The sequence below is a fragment of the Triturus cristatus genome, chromosome 10 (assembly GCF_964204655.1).
Source record: "Triturus cristatus chromosome 10, aTriCri1.1, whole genome shotgun sequence".
Classification (NCBI taxonomy): Eukaryota; Metazoa; Chordata; class Amphibia; order Caudata; family Salamandridae; genus Triturus; species Triturus cristatus.
The window spans coordinates 1,236,130,680-1,236,150,923 of NC_140593.1; the positions used below are offsets into that span (position 1 = coordinate 1,236,130,680).

The window sequence follows — 20,244 nt, forward strand, 5'->3', positions numbered from 1 at the left end:
CGGGGTCAGTTTTGGTAAAGAACACAGGACCTGTTATTTCCCAAAACTGTACCTCTGTACCCTCAATTGCCACCTACCTAGCTTCATGCAAGTCCCCTATAAAAGGTACCAAGGGCACTGTGACCAGGGAAGGCCTATAAGGACTGCAGCACATATTGTGCCAATCTCAGCTAGCGGACGCACGCACACACGGCGTTCCCCCCCCACCCCTCCCCCGTGGTGCAGAACAAAGTGAAGTTGACATGGCACACATCCCTGTGTGTGGTGCCTACAACCCACTTCCTTGGCATAGATCAGGCACCCCTCTAGATTGGGGCCCTATACCAGTGGTGAGGGTACAGTTGCATGAGCCCTGTACCCCTACAGTATTGAAGTCCATTCTTAGACATTGTAAGTACAGTGCTGCCATTAAGAGTATACGGTGCTGGGAGTTTTTCATTACAAACTCCCCAGCACCATAATGGCTACACTGAAAACTGAAGTTTACAGCACATTGAACCCACATTGATGCCAGTGTGGGATGTAATCAAAAATGCACACAGAGGGCATCTTAGAGATGCCCCCTGAAAACTAACCCACCCCTAGTGTCCAGGCTGAGTGGCTGCTTTCAGCTGCCACCACCAGACATATTTCTGGACCCCAGGGTCGAGAGCCTGCTGCTCTCTGGGGCCTGAAACAATGCACATCCTGGGACGAGGTGCCAAGCATCCTCCCCAAGGAAGGGTGCAGGGTTCACGAAGGGGAAGCTTCAAAGGCTTGCCGCCTTTGTGAGCTTCCCCAGGTAACTTGCTGCTTTCAGCAGCTGGTCCCGACCCCCACTTTGGGCGGGTGAACCGGCGGGAAAACAAGTGAGTAAGAGGTGTGCCCACCTCTGCCAACTCCACCCCTCAGGTGGGGAAACTAGGTGTAGCACAACTCCCAGTCCCCACCATCTTGCAGATGGGGGACTCAGCCAACCAGGGACAGGCTCATGCCCCCCTCCCACTGGAGAGTGGCATAGTAGGGGGTGTACCCACCCCAGGGAAGGGACCCATTGGTCCCTGCCTTTTACCTACCTCGACGCTCCCAAATCTATTTAGGGGCACCTCTGAACCTTGCTTCTTCAGACAAGAAGAAACTGCAAGAAGAACTGAACAGCCGTGCAGCAGCTAACAAGTGGAAGACACCCACTGACTTGGCCCCAGGCCTACCGGCCTGTCTCCTCCTCGAACCTGCTCCTGCGAAATCCATGTGTGTCCTGCAGCCAGCAACCTTAAAAACCCCGGAGGACTTGCCTGCCTTCAACCCCAAAGACTTTGTCTCCAGTGAACACCAGATTTGTACATCTGCAACCTCTGGCTCCGACCGGACACCGAATCCGCCCCCTCTGCACCCACTGTCCATGGCCTGAGCTCGAGTGGGCAATCACCACAAGGAGGTCACCCTGGCGATCCTGACCAGAGATCCATGACCCCTGACCTGCCTCCAGGCCACTCCTGCAGCCTAAATCTGGAAGGTCCCCACAACTGCGACCAGGAGCTGGTAAGAAGATCCGACCCCAAAAGGCACCCCTGCACCAGACTCCTCACGGCCTTGTGTGCCCAAACCGGTGCCTAACCAACCCCTATCTTCCCTCTCGAAGTGTTGGTCTCAACCAGAAGACCTTCGTCCCCAATCCTGTAGTGCCTTTGCAAACCGGAGGTTCTCCATTGAAAATGGTGTGCCCGATGTTGAAACCGCACCCGGCAGCCCTAGGGCTGCTGAGGGTGCACCTTTGGTGCTAATTTGTTTACCCATTTACCCTCAGCTTTGCTCCCACAACCAAGTGGACTGCTTTTCAGCAGCCACCAACAGGAGGCCCCCTATCCCCCATTGGATAACATTGGGCCTCAGCACCCAGCTGCCCTAGTGCCACTGAGGGTGTAACAGTGCATCCCTGACCCTGGGGGGAGCCCTGAGTCTACCCCCAGACTTAACTCCCACTACCGCATACTTACCTGAAAACCGATAAAACTATGTTCGAGGCATATGAGCTGCAGATCACACACTAGCATAGATCGCCATCTGGTGTTTGGCTCGGATGCTTGCATGTTGTTGTCTTGGAAGAAGTCTTTGTAGTCATGATAGGTGACTCCTCCCTTGGACGATAGTGCACATGGGCATCAACTCTTGTTTTTTTCCGCCATTGGGTTCGGATGCAACTTTTCCGCTCCGATTGGAAATCTCAATTCCAAGCTTCTCAAAGCGCAAAATTTACCAAAAAACCTTCTAATCCTCTTTGGCATCGATTTCATCGGCTCGATTCTGGACGTCGACGCGGGCAGCTGGGCCGATCCACGCCGTAAAGCCGACAGCTCATGGAAAGGACGCCTTTCAAAAAATGCCCCCAGTGTGGCGCAAAATTTCTGCACAGTGACCACCACAAGATCTGCAACCTGTGCCTATCACCTGACCACACGGAGTCCAGCTGTCCAGCCTCTGCATCCTTTCGATCCAAAAAGACCATCTGAGATCGAAGGGCTAGAAGACACATCATGGCACAGACACCAGCCCCGGAACCAGAGGACATCTTTGATGAAGGCCCTGATGTCCCAGAAGAAGATTCCGAGGATCTCAATAGTCTCCGAGGCAGAAGACTCAGACGACCTCATCGCTCCTGGGCAAGGTGTGAGTACTACTGCCCCTGCCCCAACCCCTCCAAAACCAAAGGCAGTGGTCAAGACTTTGCCTGTTGGCCCTAGTTGAGACCGGAAACATCCTTCAGAAGCCCCGCATCTGGGCTCGGCTCCGAAGAAAAGACAGCCTTCTGGTAGCTCGGGACCGAGCAAACCGCATGTCATTGTCCCACCGGAAGCCAAAAAAACACTCTGCGCAGAAATCGGCTCCGACGCCTTCCACCTCCAAATAGGCACAGAAAACGCCACGACCCACAGAAAAGCCGGCTTCCAAGGTTCCCAAGCCTAAAGATCCAGCTTCGGCTCCGAAACCATCCTCTGCACCGAAACAACCGGCAAAGGACTCTGATACACCTCCTAAAGCCAAAACCTATAAGGAACCACAACCTTGCTCGGAACCGAAAAAATCTGCACCGAAAACTTTCACCCAGATCCCATCGATCCAAGGCAGAAAAACTGGCCATGTCACAGCTGTGCCATGCAAAAAAAGAAAACTGAACACCATCTGCTCCAGTTCCTGTATACAAGGACTCAGCAACATCGCCTATGCCCCCTTCTCCTACACTGCCTTCTAACACCCCTCCTCTGCCTACACCACCCTTACCTGTAACTTCTCCACCACATACACCACCTCCGGACGATGATGATGACCTAGCGGGTGGGGGTGATCCTAATGACCCGTTCACAGATCCAGATACCTCACCACTTGATGAGGCATTCCCTATCCCAACAGACATCCCAGACCCACAGCCATATCCCTCAATCATCTCCCCCAGATGATCACCTGCGGTTTGGCTAATTATTAAATAGAGCTGCACTTTATCATGGTGGTACAATGCACTCCGACGCACCAGGAGAAGATTTCCTCTTAGATACTTTTAAAAAAATCTCAAATGTTGGTGCAAATACTACCTATGATCAAAGGAGTCATTAAGCATGCCCCCGAAGTATTTAAAGACCCCGTCCGTGCCAGGGTTCTTAACCCTAGAATAGAAAAAAATATAGGCCTGCTCCTGAAGATCCTACTTGCATCAAAGGACAGTTGCCTTTGGATTCTCTGGTCGTTTCCAATGCGAGGAAACTCGCCAACCCCCAGACCTACGGAGATGCGCCACCCCCGGATAAAGAATCCAAACTGCTAGAAGCTTCTGGCAAGAGCGTAGCAGCACAAGCAGCTAATCACTGGCGTATTGCCAACACCCAAGCGCTACTGGCACGGTATGACAGGGCACACTACGACCAGTTAGAAAACCTCTTACATCATCTACCTGACCAGTATAAAACCCAAGCAAATGACCATATCCAAGAGGGCAAGCTCATTTCAAATGCGTCAATTAAATGTGCCCTTGACGCAGCAGACACTGCCTCTAGATCAATTAACACCAGTGTGCTCCTTAGACGCCATGCCTGGCTACGCATTTCAGGCTTTAAGCCAGAGGTACAAACTACCATACTCAGTCAGCCATTCAACCAAGAACAGCTATTTGGGCCAGCTGTAGATGCTGCCCTTGAAAAAATGAATAGAGGACACAGACTGCGAAGTCCATGGGGGCATTACAGTCTCCACAAACGCGTGGCTCCTTTCGGCACTCCTTCTACAGAGGAGCCTCCAAAAATATGGGCGCAGACACCGCGTCTACATTTAAAGCCAATACACAAACATCTCCCAGTAGAGGTTATTTCAGAGGTGGATACAGAGGGCACAATAAGGGACGAGGTCTAGGTAATACCAAAACTCGCACCTCCCCTGCCACAAAACAGTGATTTTCCTCCACTCCCCCAGACCATTCCACTCCAGTCGGGGGCAGACTAACCGTTCCTACCTGTCTGGAACTCCATAACAGACAAGTGGGTAAGACAAATTATCCAGTAGGGTTACTGCCTGGAACTTACAGCTACCCCATTTGGTAAAGTAATGGGCCCCCTGCAAAACCTGATAATACCCAGGCAGGGAAATAACTATATTTAGAAAAGTGGGAGGACACCGGGCACAGCGAATTTAATCTATAAAAACGCCAACTCTAGAGATTTACAAACCATCTAAATAGAAAATGCAAATGAAACAAAGGTTATATTTGTGAGAATTGCTTATAAAGAATATATTCTTTTAAATACAGAAGATTAAAAAAAAAAAAAAAAAATTATCTGCAAGATATACATAAATGGATGAAAAAGAATAAATAACCACTGACATACATTGAAAATAGCCAAGAACATGAAGTAATATATTCTAAACATAAGTTGAATTTATGCACTTAAATGCATCACATCTTGATCTGATACATTCTATTATTTTAATCAACAATACTTAGTGCTAGACAGTAAAATCTTAGCGGCTTGTTGACAAGCTATTGGCGGCAGGGTGACAAACAACGCGTTTAGGCAAAGCCTTCGTCAGGGATCTGCTCATTGTGGTTCACTGAGAATGTAGAGGGAGCGTCTCTCAAGCAAGAGGTCGGCCCAGTGGTCCTTGTTCTGCTCACTCACGAGTCCTTTTATTATGCCCCAGTGGGACTTGAATTTGGTGTTAACTTTTTTTAATGGGTTCGTCATTGTAACCGATGCATAGTTGTCCTTTAAGACTTTTAACATTTAAAACTGTCTTCCTGGTAGCTATCCCCGCGGCCAGGAGGGTGAGTCAACTCCAGGCTTTGAGTTCAAAGCTGCCTTTTCTGATCATATATGCCGAAAGGATGGTACTTAGGACCAGGGCTGCTTTTCTGCCTAAGGTGGTGACTCCCATCCATCTAGGTCAGTCCATTACCCTTCCTACTTTTTATCCCCTGTAGGCATTCAAGCTCATTCCACCAGGTCTAAATCTTCTACTTCTGCATTGTCTAGAGGTGTTCCTGTGTTGGACATCTGTAAGGCCGCAACTTGGGCCTCCCTCCACACTTTCGAGAAGCATTACTGCTTAGATTCCGAAGTGAGGAGGGATGGCCATTTTGTACGTTCTATTTTGCAGTACTCTTTGGTATAGAAGGATGGACACCCTCCTCCCGGAGAGGTACTGCTGTGGGATTCTATTCATGAGGTGAGGAATACACAGGCAGATGTATCCATCAGAAGAACAAGTTACGTGCCTTCGGTAACGCTTATTATGATGGATACATCTGCCAGTGGATTCCTCAGCTTGTGAATATCCCCTGCGCCAGCATTCCACGGAACTTTTCTTTCCCAGCACTCCACATCGACGTGGGCGACGTCAAAATGCATCGGCTCCGCTCGCGACTCCGTACGACGTCACCGGAGCCATAAGAAGCCCACGTCAGCGTGATGACGTCAGTTTTTCCAGTGCTCTCTAGCTACTTTGTAGTTTAGCTGTGTTACTGTTTAAAATTCGGTATGTCTTCGACGAGGAAGTCTGGCTTTAAGCCCTGTAGGGAATGTGGAGGTCTGATGTCCATGACTGATCCGCATCAAGACTGCTTGTGGTGCCTTTCTTCGGACCACGATGTGGAAGATTGTGCGTGCTGTAGGAGGATGAATCCTAAAGCGCTGAAGGAGAGGAAGACTAAACTCTTTATGAAGATCGGTGAGGAGAAGAGTGAGAAAAAAGGAGAAGTCGAGGCGGGAGTCGTCGACTTCGAGGTCATCTAAGTCGAAGAAGCATCACAAAAAGAGAAAGCATTCTTCTCTACATCGGTCCTCGAAGACCAGGAAGTCGAGATCGACTTCACCCCGTCGACGTCTAAGCAAGGACTTGTCACCGTCTCCTTCTCCTTCGAAGTCTCCGAGGTTCTCCTTCGCCGAAGCGGGTTCCAGCGCAGTCCCCGGCGCAGTCACCGGCTCAGTCTAAGGCGTCGACTCCGGTTCGGTTGGAGTCGGCGGTCTCTATGGATAAACAGGAACCGGAAGAGCCTGCTCCGATGCCTGATGAATCTGCGGCTCCGGTGGAAGACACTGCGGAGCCGACGCTGGAGACTCCACAAAGGGATACAGGGTCTGTTCCTTATCCACAATTCCCGGCTCCTGGTACCGATTCAATACATTTTCTGAAAGCCATGTATGGTATTTTTAATAGGGCGGCCTTCCCATCCGGAGCACCAACTGGTACCGTGGGTCCAATGGCATATACGCTAGGGGTGCTGCAGCATTATGCTCGGGCCCCCTTTTTGCCCTTTATGCCGATGGCGCCTTCGTGGCAGTTTCCAGCGCCGTCTGGGGATCCGACACGACTTCGGATGGACCGTCAGACTTCGGAACCTTCCTCGACGCCGCGACCGACTCAATCGGCGCCGATTCCGGTACCTCTGGCTTCACCGACGCCGCGTACGACTACTACGCCGGCTCCCTGGATTCGATCGAGAAGGGAGGCCCAGAGGGTTTTGGAGGAAGTAAGATATAGAGCGGAGGTGGAAGAAAGTGAAGTCGACACTTCTTAGGATGAGTTTGAGGGTATAGAAGAAGCAAGTGGTTTGGATACGACCCCAGAGTGGGAACATACTTCTGCTAGATCTTCTCCACCTCAGGAATTGGCACCCTATCATGTGGTGATTAAGAAGGCCGCAGATCTCTTAGATTTGCAGCTGCCCTCTGTGGAGTACAAATCAAACTTGCTTACGGAGGTGTTGCATTCTCCGTCTACTTCGGAGCCTTTGTTGCCTTCAATGAGGCCATCTTGGAGCCGGTCTTGGAGGTGTGGAAGAAACCTCTTTCATCTCCAGCGGTTTCCAGACAGGTGGCAAGAAGGTACAGGGTTGCACCTGGGGATCCTGATTTTTTTTTTTTGTCTACACATCCGTCTCCGGAGAGCCTAGTTGTGCAGGCGTCTTGTTCAAAACATGCATCGGGTGCTTTCCCTCAGTCTCTAGCAGATAGGGAGTCCAAGAAGATTGATCAAGCTGCTAAAAAGTCATTCTCTTCAGGAAGTATGGCGCTGAAATCATCTAATGCTACATGCCTGCTGGGGCGTTATGTTCATGCCTTGATGGACTCTATTAAATCTTTGGCCCCTAAATTGCCTGAGGGGGCTAAGTCGTCCTTCTTGGAGGTTGTTGCGGACACTCTGGCAGCTGCCAAACAGGTGATCCAGTCAGGGCTGGATACGGCGGACTCTGTGGCGAGAATTATGGGGTCATCTATAGCCGCAAGAAGGCAGGCTTGGCTCCGTTCCTCTGGATTCTCGGCGGATGTTCAGGCCACATTGGTTGATCTGCCATTCGACGGACAGAAACTGTTTGGGGAGAAAGCAGACTCTGCCCTTCAACGATTTAAGGACAGCAGATTGACGGCAAAGTCCTTGGGTCTGCAGGCACCTGCTAGGGGTTCAGCTTTTCGGAAGTTTAGGGGTTTCGGAAGAACATCCTTTCGCTCCTTCCGACAGCCCCAACAGCAGCAGCAGCAACAGAATCCCCTCTATAGGTCCTATAGAGGGAAGCAAAGGGGTCGGAGAGGTTCTGGTCGTAACCCCTCTTCTTCCTCCTCCTCTGCTCCCAATGAGGCTTCTGGAGAGCAGCCCTAGATCCCCCATCCCGGATCATGTAAGTCCTGTGGAGGGTCGGGTGTCCTACTTTCTACGGGGTTGGAAATCTATTACAACAGACCTTTAGGTTTTGAACCTCGTAGAGACTGGGTACGCCCTTCCCTTTCGGGAGTTTCCTCCCCCTTACCCTCCTTGCCAAGGTTATTGCTCGGAAGACCATCTGCTTCTCCTACAGGAAGAGGTTCTAGCCTTGCTTCAGAAGGATGCAATAGAGGTGGTTCCGGAGCAGGAAAGGGGTCAGGGATGCTACTCCCGGTATTTTCTGATTCCCAAAAAGGACGGCAGATTGCGTCCGATTCTGGACCTCAGAATCTTGAACTCTTACCTGAAACAGGAGAAATTCAAGATGCTGACCCTTGCGCAGGGCCTTCAAGCGTTGCATCAAGGACACTGGATGGTGTCGCTCGACTTGCAGGATGCGTACTTCCATGTCCCAATCCTGAAGTCACACAGGAAGTATCTCCGTTTTACGGTTGGGTCACAACATTACCAGTTTGCCGTCCTCATGTTTGGTCTTACTACCGCACCTCGAGTCTTCACAAAGGTGATGGCAGTGGTAGCTGCTCATCTCAGGAGGTCGGGGATTCCGGTTTTCCCCTACCTGGACGACTGGCTTCTGAAGGCAGTCCCCAGGGATGGTGCAGCGTCATCTGCAGGTAATATCTCAGCTGTTATTCGACTTGGGTTTCTCGATCAATGTGCCCAAATCTCACCTGGTGCCCTCAACGCTGCCTGTTCATAGGGGCGGTACTGGACACTACTGTGTGTCGGGCATTCCCTCCTCCTCAAAGGATTCTATCGACATTCAGGAAATGGTCCCTTTATTCCACAATGTAGCGGTTGTTCCAGTTCTGAAGGTCCTTCGTCTGCTCGGTCTGTTCGCCTCCTGCATACTGTTGGTCAACCATGCACGCTGGCACATGAGGGCGCTCCAGTAGTGCCTCCGCAGGCAGTGGTATCAGCACAATGGAGATCTCAGGGAGTCGATCAGGATCTCCGGAGAAGCTGCAGCGGATCTGTCTTGGTGGAGCGTGGAGGGCAATCTGTCCCAAGGAAAGCCCTTCCATCTTCCTCCCATCGGTGGCCACAGTGATAACGGATGCATCTACCCTAGGGTGGGGTGCTCATCTGGGGGATCTGGAGATCAAGGGTCTTTGGTCTCCGGAGGAGAGGTTGCTTCACATCAACCTTCTGGAATTGCGGGCGATTCGTTTGGCACTCAAGGCCTTCCTCCCTTCCCTTCGCGGTCAGTCTGTTCAAGTCCTGACGGACAACACTACCGCAAGCAGGGAGGTGTGGGGTCGCGTTGTCTCTGCAGAGAGGCTCTGTGTCTCTGGTCCTGGGCTCAGGACCATCAGATTTGTCTGGTGGCAAATCATCTGGCTGAACGTGCGTGTGGACAGTCTGTCGGCAGTTGTCCGCCGACCACGAGTGGAGGCTCCATCCGGAGGTGGTTCGTCACGTCTTTCGGTCGTGGGGGACACCTCGGGTGGATCTGTTCGCCACTTGCGAGAACGCGCACTGCCCGTCGTTTTGCAGTCTCCAGTATTCGGTGCAGGGGGCGTTAGGGGATGCGTTTCAGTTGAGTTGGGGCTCACAACTCCTTTACGCATTTCCTCCCATACCCCTGATTCCTCGGGTTCTGAGGAAGGTTCGCCAAGACCGGGCCCAAGTTATATTGGTCGCCCCGGATTGGCCAAGAAGGGTGTGGTATACAGATCTTCTCCACCTCTCCTCGTGCCCTACGCTCAGTCTCCCTCTGAGGGCAGACCTCCTCTCGCAGTCGGAGGGGCAGGTTCTACACCCCCACCTCCAGAGCTTACACCTTCATGCCTGGAGATTGAACGGGGCAACCTGAATTCCTTCTCTCTCCCGCCTGATGTGGTGGATGTTATTTTATCGGCCAGGCGACACTCCACCAAGTCAGTTTACCCATATAGGTGGTCTAAGTTTGTTAAATGGTGTGGAGAGAGGTCCATTGACCCTTTAAAAGCCCATCTTTCTGAGGTGCTCCAGTTTGCCCTTTCCTTGGCTCAGCAGGGCTGTGCTGTGGCCACGTTCAAGGGCTATCTTTCGGCCTTTTCGGCTTTTCTATGCCTTCCTGATCAACCGTCGCTATTTAAATCTCCAGTTGTTCTGAGGTTTATCAAGGGCCTTACAAACATGTTTCCTCCCACTCCTTTTGTAATGCCTCAGTGGGACCTTAATCTTGTTTTAACCTTTCTGATAGGGTCCCCATTTGAGCCTCTACATAGCTGTCCGTTGAGGTTGTTGTCCTTTAAGGTGGTTTTTCTTGTAGCCATAACCTCGGCAAGGAGGGTGAGTGAGCTCCAAGCTCTTAGTTCAAAACCCCCTTTTCTCACATTACATGCTGAAAGGATGGTTCTTAGGACCAGGGCTGGTTTCCTGCCAAAAGTTGTTACTCCGTTCCATTTGGGGCAGTCCATTACTCTCCCTGTTTTTTATCCTTCTCCACATCCTTCCAAAGAGGAGGAAAGACTCCATCGCCTGGACCCGAAGAGGGCTGTGAGTTTTCATCTGGACAGGACTAAGGACTTTCGTCTTGATGATCAACTCTTCATTGGCTACGTTGGTCATTCGAAGGGTAAAGCGGTGCACAAGCGCACGCTATCGAGATGGATCATCCTTGCCATCAAGATCTGCTACTCCCTGGCTGGTAAGACTCCTCCTGAGGGTATTAGGGCTCATTCGACTAGAGCGAAGTCATCTACATCTACATCGGCCCGGGGTGTTCCTGTGGCAGATATTTGTAAGGCCGCGACTTGGGCCTCCCTCCATACTTTCGCAAAGCTTTATTGCTTGGACTCTGAGATGAGGAGGGAGGGCCACTTTGCGCGCTCTGTCTTGCAAGACTTTCTGGTATAGGAAGGTGGACACCCTCCTCTGGGAGTGGGGACTGCTGTGGGAATCTATTCACAAGGTGAGGAATCCACTGGCAGAGGTATCCATCAGAAGAACAAGTTACTTACCTTCGGTAACGCTTTTTCTGGTGGATACAGTATCTGCCTGTGGATTCCTCACTGACCCACCCGCCTCCCCGTTGTCCACCTTTGTATACCATGAAAAAGGTTTTGTTATGTTTTTATACTTTCTTGTACATTTGTAGGAAATGCTTGTTTATTTAGCATTCCTTTCCTTTGTATACTGCGTATATGTGTTGGTTTATTGTATACTGTGTATACTTTGAGTCTGTCGTTGGTCCACCTGTTCGCCTCGAAGGCACGGAAAAAATGGGTGGAACTGACGTCATCACGCCGACGCGGGCTTCTTATGGCTCCGGTGACGTCGTACGGAGTCACGAGCGGAGCCGATGCACTGTGACGTCGCCCACGTCGACGTGGAGTGCTGGGAAAGAAAAGTTCCGTGGAATGCTGGCGCAGGGGATATTCACAAGGTGAGGAATCCACAGGCAGATGTATCCACCAGAAAAAGCGTTACTGAAGGTAAGTAACTTGTTCTTCTGGTGGATACAGTATCTGCCTGTGGATTTTTCGCAGACCCACCCACCTCCCCGTTGTCCACCCTTGTATACCTACAATAGTGATAATGTGATAGTTTTTTTGACGTATTCTGTACTCAAGACTTTACCTCGGTTTATTTACTATTGTCTTGTTTGAAGTGCAAGCTTTCTTCTTTCTTTGTACACTGAGTGTATTTGTGTGAATTCTGTATACTATGTATACGTTGTCTGTCGGTCTGTCCGTTTTGCCTCTGTGGCACTGAAAAAATGGGTGGAACTGACGTCATCACGCCGATGTGGTCTTCTTATGGCTCAGGTGACGTCATGCGGAGCTGTGTGCGGAGCCATGACGCTGTGACTACCTCGTCGGCGCAGAGAGCTACGAAACATTTCCTGAATGCTGGCGCAGAGGATATTCATAAGGTGAGGAATCCACAGGCCGATACTGTATCCACCAGAAAAAGCGTTACCGAAGGTAAGTAACTTGTTCGTTAGTGATAGATTTCTTACCTCCCCGTTCTGTTAACTGATTTCTTGGGTGAAGGTCATCCCTTTCAGGGCCCTAGTTTCAATGCACCAGTGGTCAATATTTTACATGGCTCTGCGTTCCTGACGTGGAAAGTCGTGTACAGAACTGACGTCTGCGCCCGAGCGCAGCGTCTAAGTAGTTGCCACGAGGTCAATCTCGGTGAACACAATGCCAACGACTGACGCGTATCCGCATGAATCCACCGTCTGACGCGTGGGGGTACTGCTGACTAACTTTGCGGATCCAGTGTGACGCCTGGGGGTAATTCTAATGTAAGGAATCTGTCGGTCTAATGTTTCTTACAGATATATCGTTACCGAAGGTAAGTTACTTGTTCATTAGTTATGGATTCCTCACCACCCCACCTATCCTCCCCGATTCTGGCAAGAGACTTCTCTTCAGGGCTTTAGTTTTGTGCATCAGTGGTCATTGTCTTGAATGGCTCTGCACTTCTGGCGTGAAATGTCGTGTAAAGAACTGACGTCCGCGTGCATGGGCAGTGTCTAAGTAGATACCGCGACATCATTCTATCGACCACGACACCAACGATGAACGCAGAGTTGACAGACGCCGCCTACTGACGTGCAGGGGTACTGCTGAAGAAAATATCTGCGGATCCCGTCTGATGCCTGGGGGTAATTCTAAGGTGAGGAATCTATAACTAATGTCTTACCGAAGGTAAGTAACTTCTTCTTTGCCTACCTTTTATTTAGGAAATGTCCCAGTGTGTTATCTAGGCATATCAAACTGAGTAGAAAAGTAACTTGAAAAAAAAAGTTATTTAATAAGTAATCAGACAGTAACTGCAAAGTAACTGAAAAGTAATTTAAACTGTTTCTGAATAATTGACATATTTGTATCCAATCTTTTCTTGCCTTAGTGTGTACAATAAATGCTTAACACTACCCTCTGATAAAGCCTTACTGCTCGCCCACACTTCCACAAATAGAGAGTAAGGTATTATCTACTTTTACTTCTGTAAGCCTTTGGGATTCCACTGGGCTCTGTGTACACTATACCTTACTTTGGTATATTATATACAGAGCCAGCTTCCTACGGGTTATGATGTGAGAGTGATAGTATGGATGAGGTAAATGATTAAGAGGAGTCTGGGGTGAAGGTATCTGCTAGTGTTAACTTTGTCTAGTGAGTGCATGTTTCCTAGTGCGTGGGTAGTCCAGATTACTAGTTGTGATCAGTCAGTTGTTCAGTAGATTGTGACTGGAAACTCTCGATAGATGTGTGACGGCAGAGCACTTAAGATTCTGAAATGCTAAAAGTCCCAAATATACTAATTGACCATTGGTATTTAGCTGATCTAGCATGTTGATGTACTCCAAATTAATCCTGCGCCCTGGTGGTCTGTATGTGTGAAATAGGAAGCTGCTAATAATTCAGGCTCCTCATACCGATTTAGCTTTCTGTTTCTGAGGTGGAAACTCAGTGATGTAAGAACTTATTCCCTGTCACTTAAGATTAAAGAATAACTCGAGCTGTTCAGCTGCTTTTCACAACTGTTTCTGTACAACACAAGCATTGCCTATCCTGCAGTGATCTTGCGTGATGAGAGTTGTACTTTTTTCCTTTTGTTCCCGAAATTGAGAAGAGCATTTTTCCTGCACCGGTGGGAGAGCTTAAACTATCAATTCTTTTTTCTCTGCAGAATTGTAGGCAACGAGGAGAGAATCCCCATCCCCCTGATGGACTACATACTTAATGTGGTGAGTAGAAATATCCTATCTTTGCAGCCCCTCTCAGCTTCATGTGGATTAGATACACCTATTTTCTAAACTGCCTTGACGGGTTAGTCTTCAAACTGCTATGTTGTGGGATAATTAGTTAATGTACAGTATCTGTGCTCACCTGTGGCAGCCTAAACCAATTTTAAATCAGAAAATCTATCCAAATAAATGACAAGATAAAGGCTACTCTTTCTATCTAAAAGACTATTAGTTACAGATTCCTTAACTTAAAAATACCCCCAGGCGTCGGACTGTATTCAGAGAATGTTTTTCTCAGCTGTACCCCTGCGTGTCAGTAGGTGGCGTTAGGGATTCATTTAAAAATAAAAAAAAGCAGGATGAACGCAACAAGGGTCGCACGATGTGGATCTTCCATTGCTTGGGAAAGTTAGCACTTTAAAACACTACAGTCCAAAAACATTGTTATGGAAAGTTCTTCTGTTTCCTTGTTTGCAGCCGCTCCAGAAGCTATTACAACCCTCCCGCTTACTAAACCTGCCCTACCACGCGCTTTTGTTATATTTTGTTCGCCACTGTTGCAACCCTCCCACTTACCAACACGCCCCATTTTCCATACTTAAGCCCGGTGCCAATAATAGCCACCGTGCTTTTCTTTTAAAAACATTCTCTCCCCGCTTTACGACCAACCACCGAGTTACATGCAGATTCGTTGCTTTATCTTAAAGCAATTGCACTGCCCTCCATCCCACGAGAAGCCAGCATTGTTACGTGGTGAGTGGGTCAGGGATTCATTTAAAACCAGCATTGGCATAGCCATTAGGTCTCGCCTTTGGAACCTTATAAGTGTTTAGCAATGCAACAGTTGATGTTGTTGCACCAAGGATATTGTGCTGCATAACTAAATACTTGTAAGGTCCCAAAGGCGAGACCTATTGGCTATGCCAATGCTTGTTTTTTTAAGTCTTAATGACTCCTGGTGCACCAGGGATGTCAAGTTGTCGACCCGGTTTCACGCCTTCGTGAATCCTGTCACAATCTTATGTCGGTCACTGATCCACACCTCATGTGCCTTTTGGTGACTGCAGCGCGACCATGACCCGAATTCGTGCTCCGAATGCTGGGCCCTGAACCAGAAGTCTTTACGGCAGCGGTCACGAAAGATTTTGGAGGCACGGCAGTCTGCTCCAATCCGTTCGAGATCGCGGTCGAGGGGAAAGTCACGGAGTCACCACCACCATTAGTCATCGAAGTATTTGTCTTAGAGGTATGTCGAAGCACTAGAAGAAGGCCAAGAAGCATCGCTGCTCTTCGCCTTCTTCCCGTCAGTCGTCTGATGCAACGCGAGACTGTAGGAAAGTGGCTCTATATATTCTGTTCCCTAATAGGTACAGTGTGTATAAAGCCCACAGTCCCCAGAGGTTTGGCAGAGGCTAAAGTTAGATATAACCTTACTCTCTAAAGTGGTAGCTTGGTCGAGCAGTAAGGCAGTATCAGAGGACAGTGTTAAGCATTTGTTGCACACACTCAGTCAGCAAATTAATTCACACACTCAAAGACTGCACTTCAGACCAATTGTTTTTGTATAAAAATATTCTGTTAGTTATTTTATTTTCTAGAACCAAGCAAGCCTGGCACAGGTAAGCAATAAGTAATTTACAGTAGTAATGCAATTGAAATGCAGTTTGAATGATTGTATATGCACTTTAGTTTATTTTACAGTATGGATGCAGAGAAACGCAATACCTAGTAAATGCAGTACATAGACTTAAATAGGCTTTTTAGTAAAATAGGTAAGTAACGTTTGAGATTACGAGGTTTACTCAGAGTAGTATACCTAGATACTACTCTGGGACATTTCCTGAAAACAGGTAAGTAAAATCATTTTTGTTAAATTATGCAATTTTAAAGAGTTTCTCTAGATTTTCAAACTCCACACTTAAAAACTTTTCACAGAAAAACAGTCCGTGTTATCCTATGGAGTAAAATAGAATAGTGTTATTGGTTCTGAGGTAAGTATTTGGTAGTGGGAGTTGAGGTTCTTGGGGTAGGCTCAGGGGCCCCCCCATGATCAGTTATGCACTCTTGTTACACCCTCAGCGGCACTAGGGCGGCCAGGTGCAGTGTGTTGAGGCCCAATGTTATCCAGTGGGGGATAGTGGGCCTCTGGTTTTTGGCCACAAGGTTGTGGGAGCCAAGCTCCTGGTGTTAGGCTAAGGGCAAAGGGGGATCCGGTTTAGCACACAAAGTGCACCTGCAGGGGCGGCTGGATACAGGGTGCTGTTTGTGCGTCGGCTGCCCCGTTTTCAATGGTGTTCGTAATGACAAACTCCCAGCACCATGTACTTTTAATGGCAGCACTGCACTTAGTGCCCAGGAATGAACCTGGGTACTGTAGGGGTACAGGCCTCATGCACCTGTACCCTCACCACTGGCATAGGGCACCCAGCTAGAGGGGTGACTGATCTATGCCGATGTGTATCATGTCGACTCTTCACTTTGTTCTGCGCCAAAACATGCAGCCTGGAAGGGGGGGGTGGGTTTGTGTGTGTGTTTGTGTGTGTCTGTCTCTCGGTACAGGGCCTCTAAGGGTGGCACACTAATTGCTGCAGCTCTTAGGTTTTCCCTGGTCACAGTGCCCATGGTACCATTTATCAGGGACTGACCTGTGGCCAGAGATGCCAACTGGGTTAGTTTTAGGGAAAGAACACAGGGCCTGGGAACCTGATTGGCAGGGACCCAGGGCACACCAAGAAAAAGTGCATCAGTAGTCTGGCAGAAAGTGGCGGGGTTACTGCAACAGAAACTCACTTTGCTACAGGAAGCACTTTCCCAACAGCTCCTCAAGCTACTGAATCCAAGAAGCTGGATATGAGAAAGTGCCCTCCTTCTGCATAAATGCCTCCACCTTTTGCTGAATTGCTGATATGCTTTGACTGAGTGTGCCCTGGGCTCCTGCTAATTGGGTACCCAGGGTCTATGTTCCCTAAAACTGCATTGACGACCAAACCCAATTGGCACACTCTGGCCACAGGTCAGTCCCTGGTAAATGGTACCTCGGGGACCCAGGGTACTGTGACCAGGGAAGTAAACTAAGGGCTGCTGCACTTATTGTGCCAACCTTGGAGGCCCAGTACCCTTACACTCACTGTAGGTAAGTGGGTTTCTGTTGTAGTTAAAATCCCCCCCCTCCACACATTTTTTGCCAGACTACTGATGCACTTTCACTTGATGTGCCCTGGGTCCCTGGGTACTATACCAGTGGTGAGGGTACGGTGTCTAAGTCTGTTCTTAGACATTGCAAGTACAGTGCTGCCAATAAAAGTATATGGTGCTGGGAGTTTGTCATTACGAACTCCACAGCACCATAATGGCTACACTGAAAACTGGGAAGGCAAATTAAACTCAGTGATGCCAGTGTGGGATTTACTGAAAAATGCACTCAGAGGGCATCTGATGCCCCCTGAAAACCGACCTACCACTAGTGTCCAGGCTGAGTGGCTGCTTTCAGCTGCCACCACCAGACATGTTTCTGGACCCTTGGGTCGAGAGCTTTCTGCTCTTGGGGGCATGACACAATGCTTGTCCTGGGAGGAGGTGCCAAGCCTACCCCCCCCCCCCCCCCCCCCCCCCCCCCCCAGGATGGGCAGGGTTCACGAAGGGGAAGCTTCAAAGGCATGCCGCCTTTGTGAGCTTACCCAGGCCACCTGTTCTGACCCCCACTATGGGCAGGAGAACCAGCGGGAAAAAGACGTGAGGAAGAGGTGTTCCCACCTTTGCCAACCTCACCCCTCAGGGGGGTGGAGGCGAGGAGAAGCACAACTTAGTCCCCACCATCTTTCAGATGGGATGGACCTAGCCAACTAGTGAGGCTCACGCCCCCTCCCACTGGAGGTTGGCATAATAGGGGGTGTATTCACCCCAAGGAAGGGACCCATTAGTCCCAACCTTTTACTTACCTGTAACACCCCTAAATCTAGTATTTAGGGGCACCCCTGAACCTTGCCTCCTCAGACAAGAAAACACAAGAAAAGGACCAAACACCCGTGCCGAAGTATGAATAGGACGACGCCCACTGACCTGCCCCCGGCCCTACTGGCCTGTCCCCACCTCGAACCTGCAGAAGAGAAACTCCGGTTTGTCCTGCAGCCAGTAATCTCAAGAACCCAGAGGACCTGCCCTGCCTTCCAAGGAAAATACGGTCTCCCGTGAATACTGGATTTGTTCAGCCACAGACTCCAGCTCCGGTGAAATCCGCGAGTCTGCACCTGACGTCCACGGCCTTAGTCTGAGTGGCCCAACACCACGAGGAGGTCTCCCCGATGATCCTGACTGGAGATCCAGTGATCCCTAACCTGCCTCAAGCCGACTCCTGCAGCCTCCTGCAGCCTCAATCCAGAAGGCCCCCCTCACCCCACCAACCGCAACCAGGAACTGGTAAGATCCAACCCTAAAAGACACCCCTACACCCGGTGCCCCACAAACTTGCGTGGCCCAACCGAATGTCTAACCAACCCCCAGCATCCCAACTTGCCTCTCCAAGTGGTGGTCGCACCCAGAATGCCTTCATCCCAGAGCCTGCAGTGTTTGCAAACCGGAGACTCCCCATTGAAAGTAACAGGGCACTCGGCGACAAACCTGCACCGAGCTGCCCTAGTGCCGTTTAGGGTGTACCTTTCGTGCTGGCTAGAACCCCAATTTGCCCTGAGCTTTGCTCCCACAACCTTTTGGCATGCTTGGAAGCAGCCACCAACCGGGGGCCCCCTATCGGATAACATTGGGCCTCAGCACTTTGCACCCGACCGCCCTAGTGCAGCTGAGGGTGTAACAAGAGTGCATCCTTTACCCTGGGGGGGGACCCCTGAGTCTAACCCCAGACACCCAACTCCCACAACAACGTACTTGCCTCTGAACCGATAACACTGTGTTCGATGCATATGAGCTGGTGATCACATACTTTACATAGATCGCCATCTGGTGTTGGGCCCGGATGTGTGCACTTGTTTTTGTCGTGGAAAGTCTTTGGAATTCACGAGATAGTTGACTTCTCATTTGGATCATAGTGCACATGGGCATCGGCTCCATTCTCAGATTGTTTTTTTCCAGATATGTTTCTCGCGCTCCAGTTAGGAACCGATTCCATTTCGACGCGCAATCCTTCACCCTTTCTACGGTATTGTCTCAAACCCTACTTGTTGCGCATCTCTCCAAGTCGAAGTCTTCGATTCCGGTCGTCGACGAAGGCCTTCGGGCCTACCTGGGCCTTAGCTTCTGTAGTAGGGGATCTCTGTGTATAGTCATAATCTATGAATAATCCCCGCCCATGTGCGGGGACCCCGGAGCAATCAAAAATATCTCTTAAGCTGTCCCGCATTTGCAAACCTGCAAAGACACTTAAGAGACAGACAAAATAATACAGCCTAATCACAACAAGGCTGCACTGGCCAGCACTTCCTCTGAAGTGAACACAAAAGCCAAAATAAAGTTTAAATGTCATTTTTATTCACATTTGACATGTTCCTTTATTATCTCACACTCCCTTCACCAAAATCCCTTTAAACAATAGAGAGGAAGGGGTGGACAGACAAGCCCTATAGGCTGTCATTATGTGTCTGCTAAAGGGATACCGTGCCTTTAAGAAACTCTCCAGAGACCCCCGGTATCCCAGGATGCACAGCCAACACAAGTTACTTTCAGTTCTTTTTTCCGGCTCCTGCTGGCAGGACCCTGGAGCATTAGCTCTTCATTTTTTGAGCTTTTATTCATTTTGAGTGATTTTTTTTCTGGATTTGAAGTTTCATTCGACGTCTTTGGCCTTTCTCTACATTCTGCTGTGGTTTTTTGGCAGAATTTTCTGCAGTTTGCTTGCTTCTATAGCATCGGATTTGAACACCTGTTTAGCAAGTGCTTTGACTGCGGTAGGTCATAAAGGCCAAAGCTGAAGCTCACAGAGTTTGTCTTCTGTGCTTGCCTGTGTCTTATGTTTGACACCTGTTTAGGCTTCTTCTTCAGCCCCTGGGTAAGGAGAGGGTAGGTCCTCTACCACGTCCCATGCTGTGGCCTCGGGGGCTTTCCCCAGCCGGTCAGCATCGAGGACGGCAACGTCGAGAGCAGGTGTGACGCCAATGCTCTCCGTCGACCCAAGAAAAGGCCCACGTCAAGGAGGCTGCTGAGCCATGACGTCGAGAGCCATGACGTCGAGAGCCATGGCGTCGAGAGCCATGGCGTCGAGAGCCATGGCGTCGAGAGCCATGGCGTCGAGAGCCATGGCGTCGAGAGCCATGGCGTCGAGAGCCATGGCGTCGAGAGCCATGACGTCGAGAGCCATGACGTCGAGAGCCATGACGTCGAGAGCCATGACGTCGAGAGCCATGGCGTCGAGAGCCATGACGTCG

The 20,244-nt window shown here is 49.8% G+C and overlaps 1 protein-coding gene across 5 annotated transcripts in view; it reads left to right on the forward strand.

Annotated features, from left to right (window-relative positions):
* Positions 1-20,244, forward strand: part of HUWE1 (HECT, UBA and WWE domain containing E3 ubiquitin protein ligase 1) — a 1,878,220-nt gene that overhangs the window by 347,593 nt on the left and 1,510,383 nt on the right. For all 5 annotated transcript variants that reach the window (XM_085629865.1, XM_085629862.1, XM_085629866.1 and 2 more), the window contains one exon: positions 13,813-13,870. In XM_085629865.1, the coding sequence (XP_085485991.1) occupies positions 13,813-13,870 (58 nt within the window). The remainder of the gene's footprint in view (positions 1-13,812; positions 13,871-20,244) is intronic.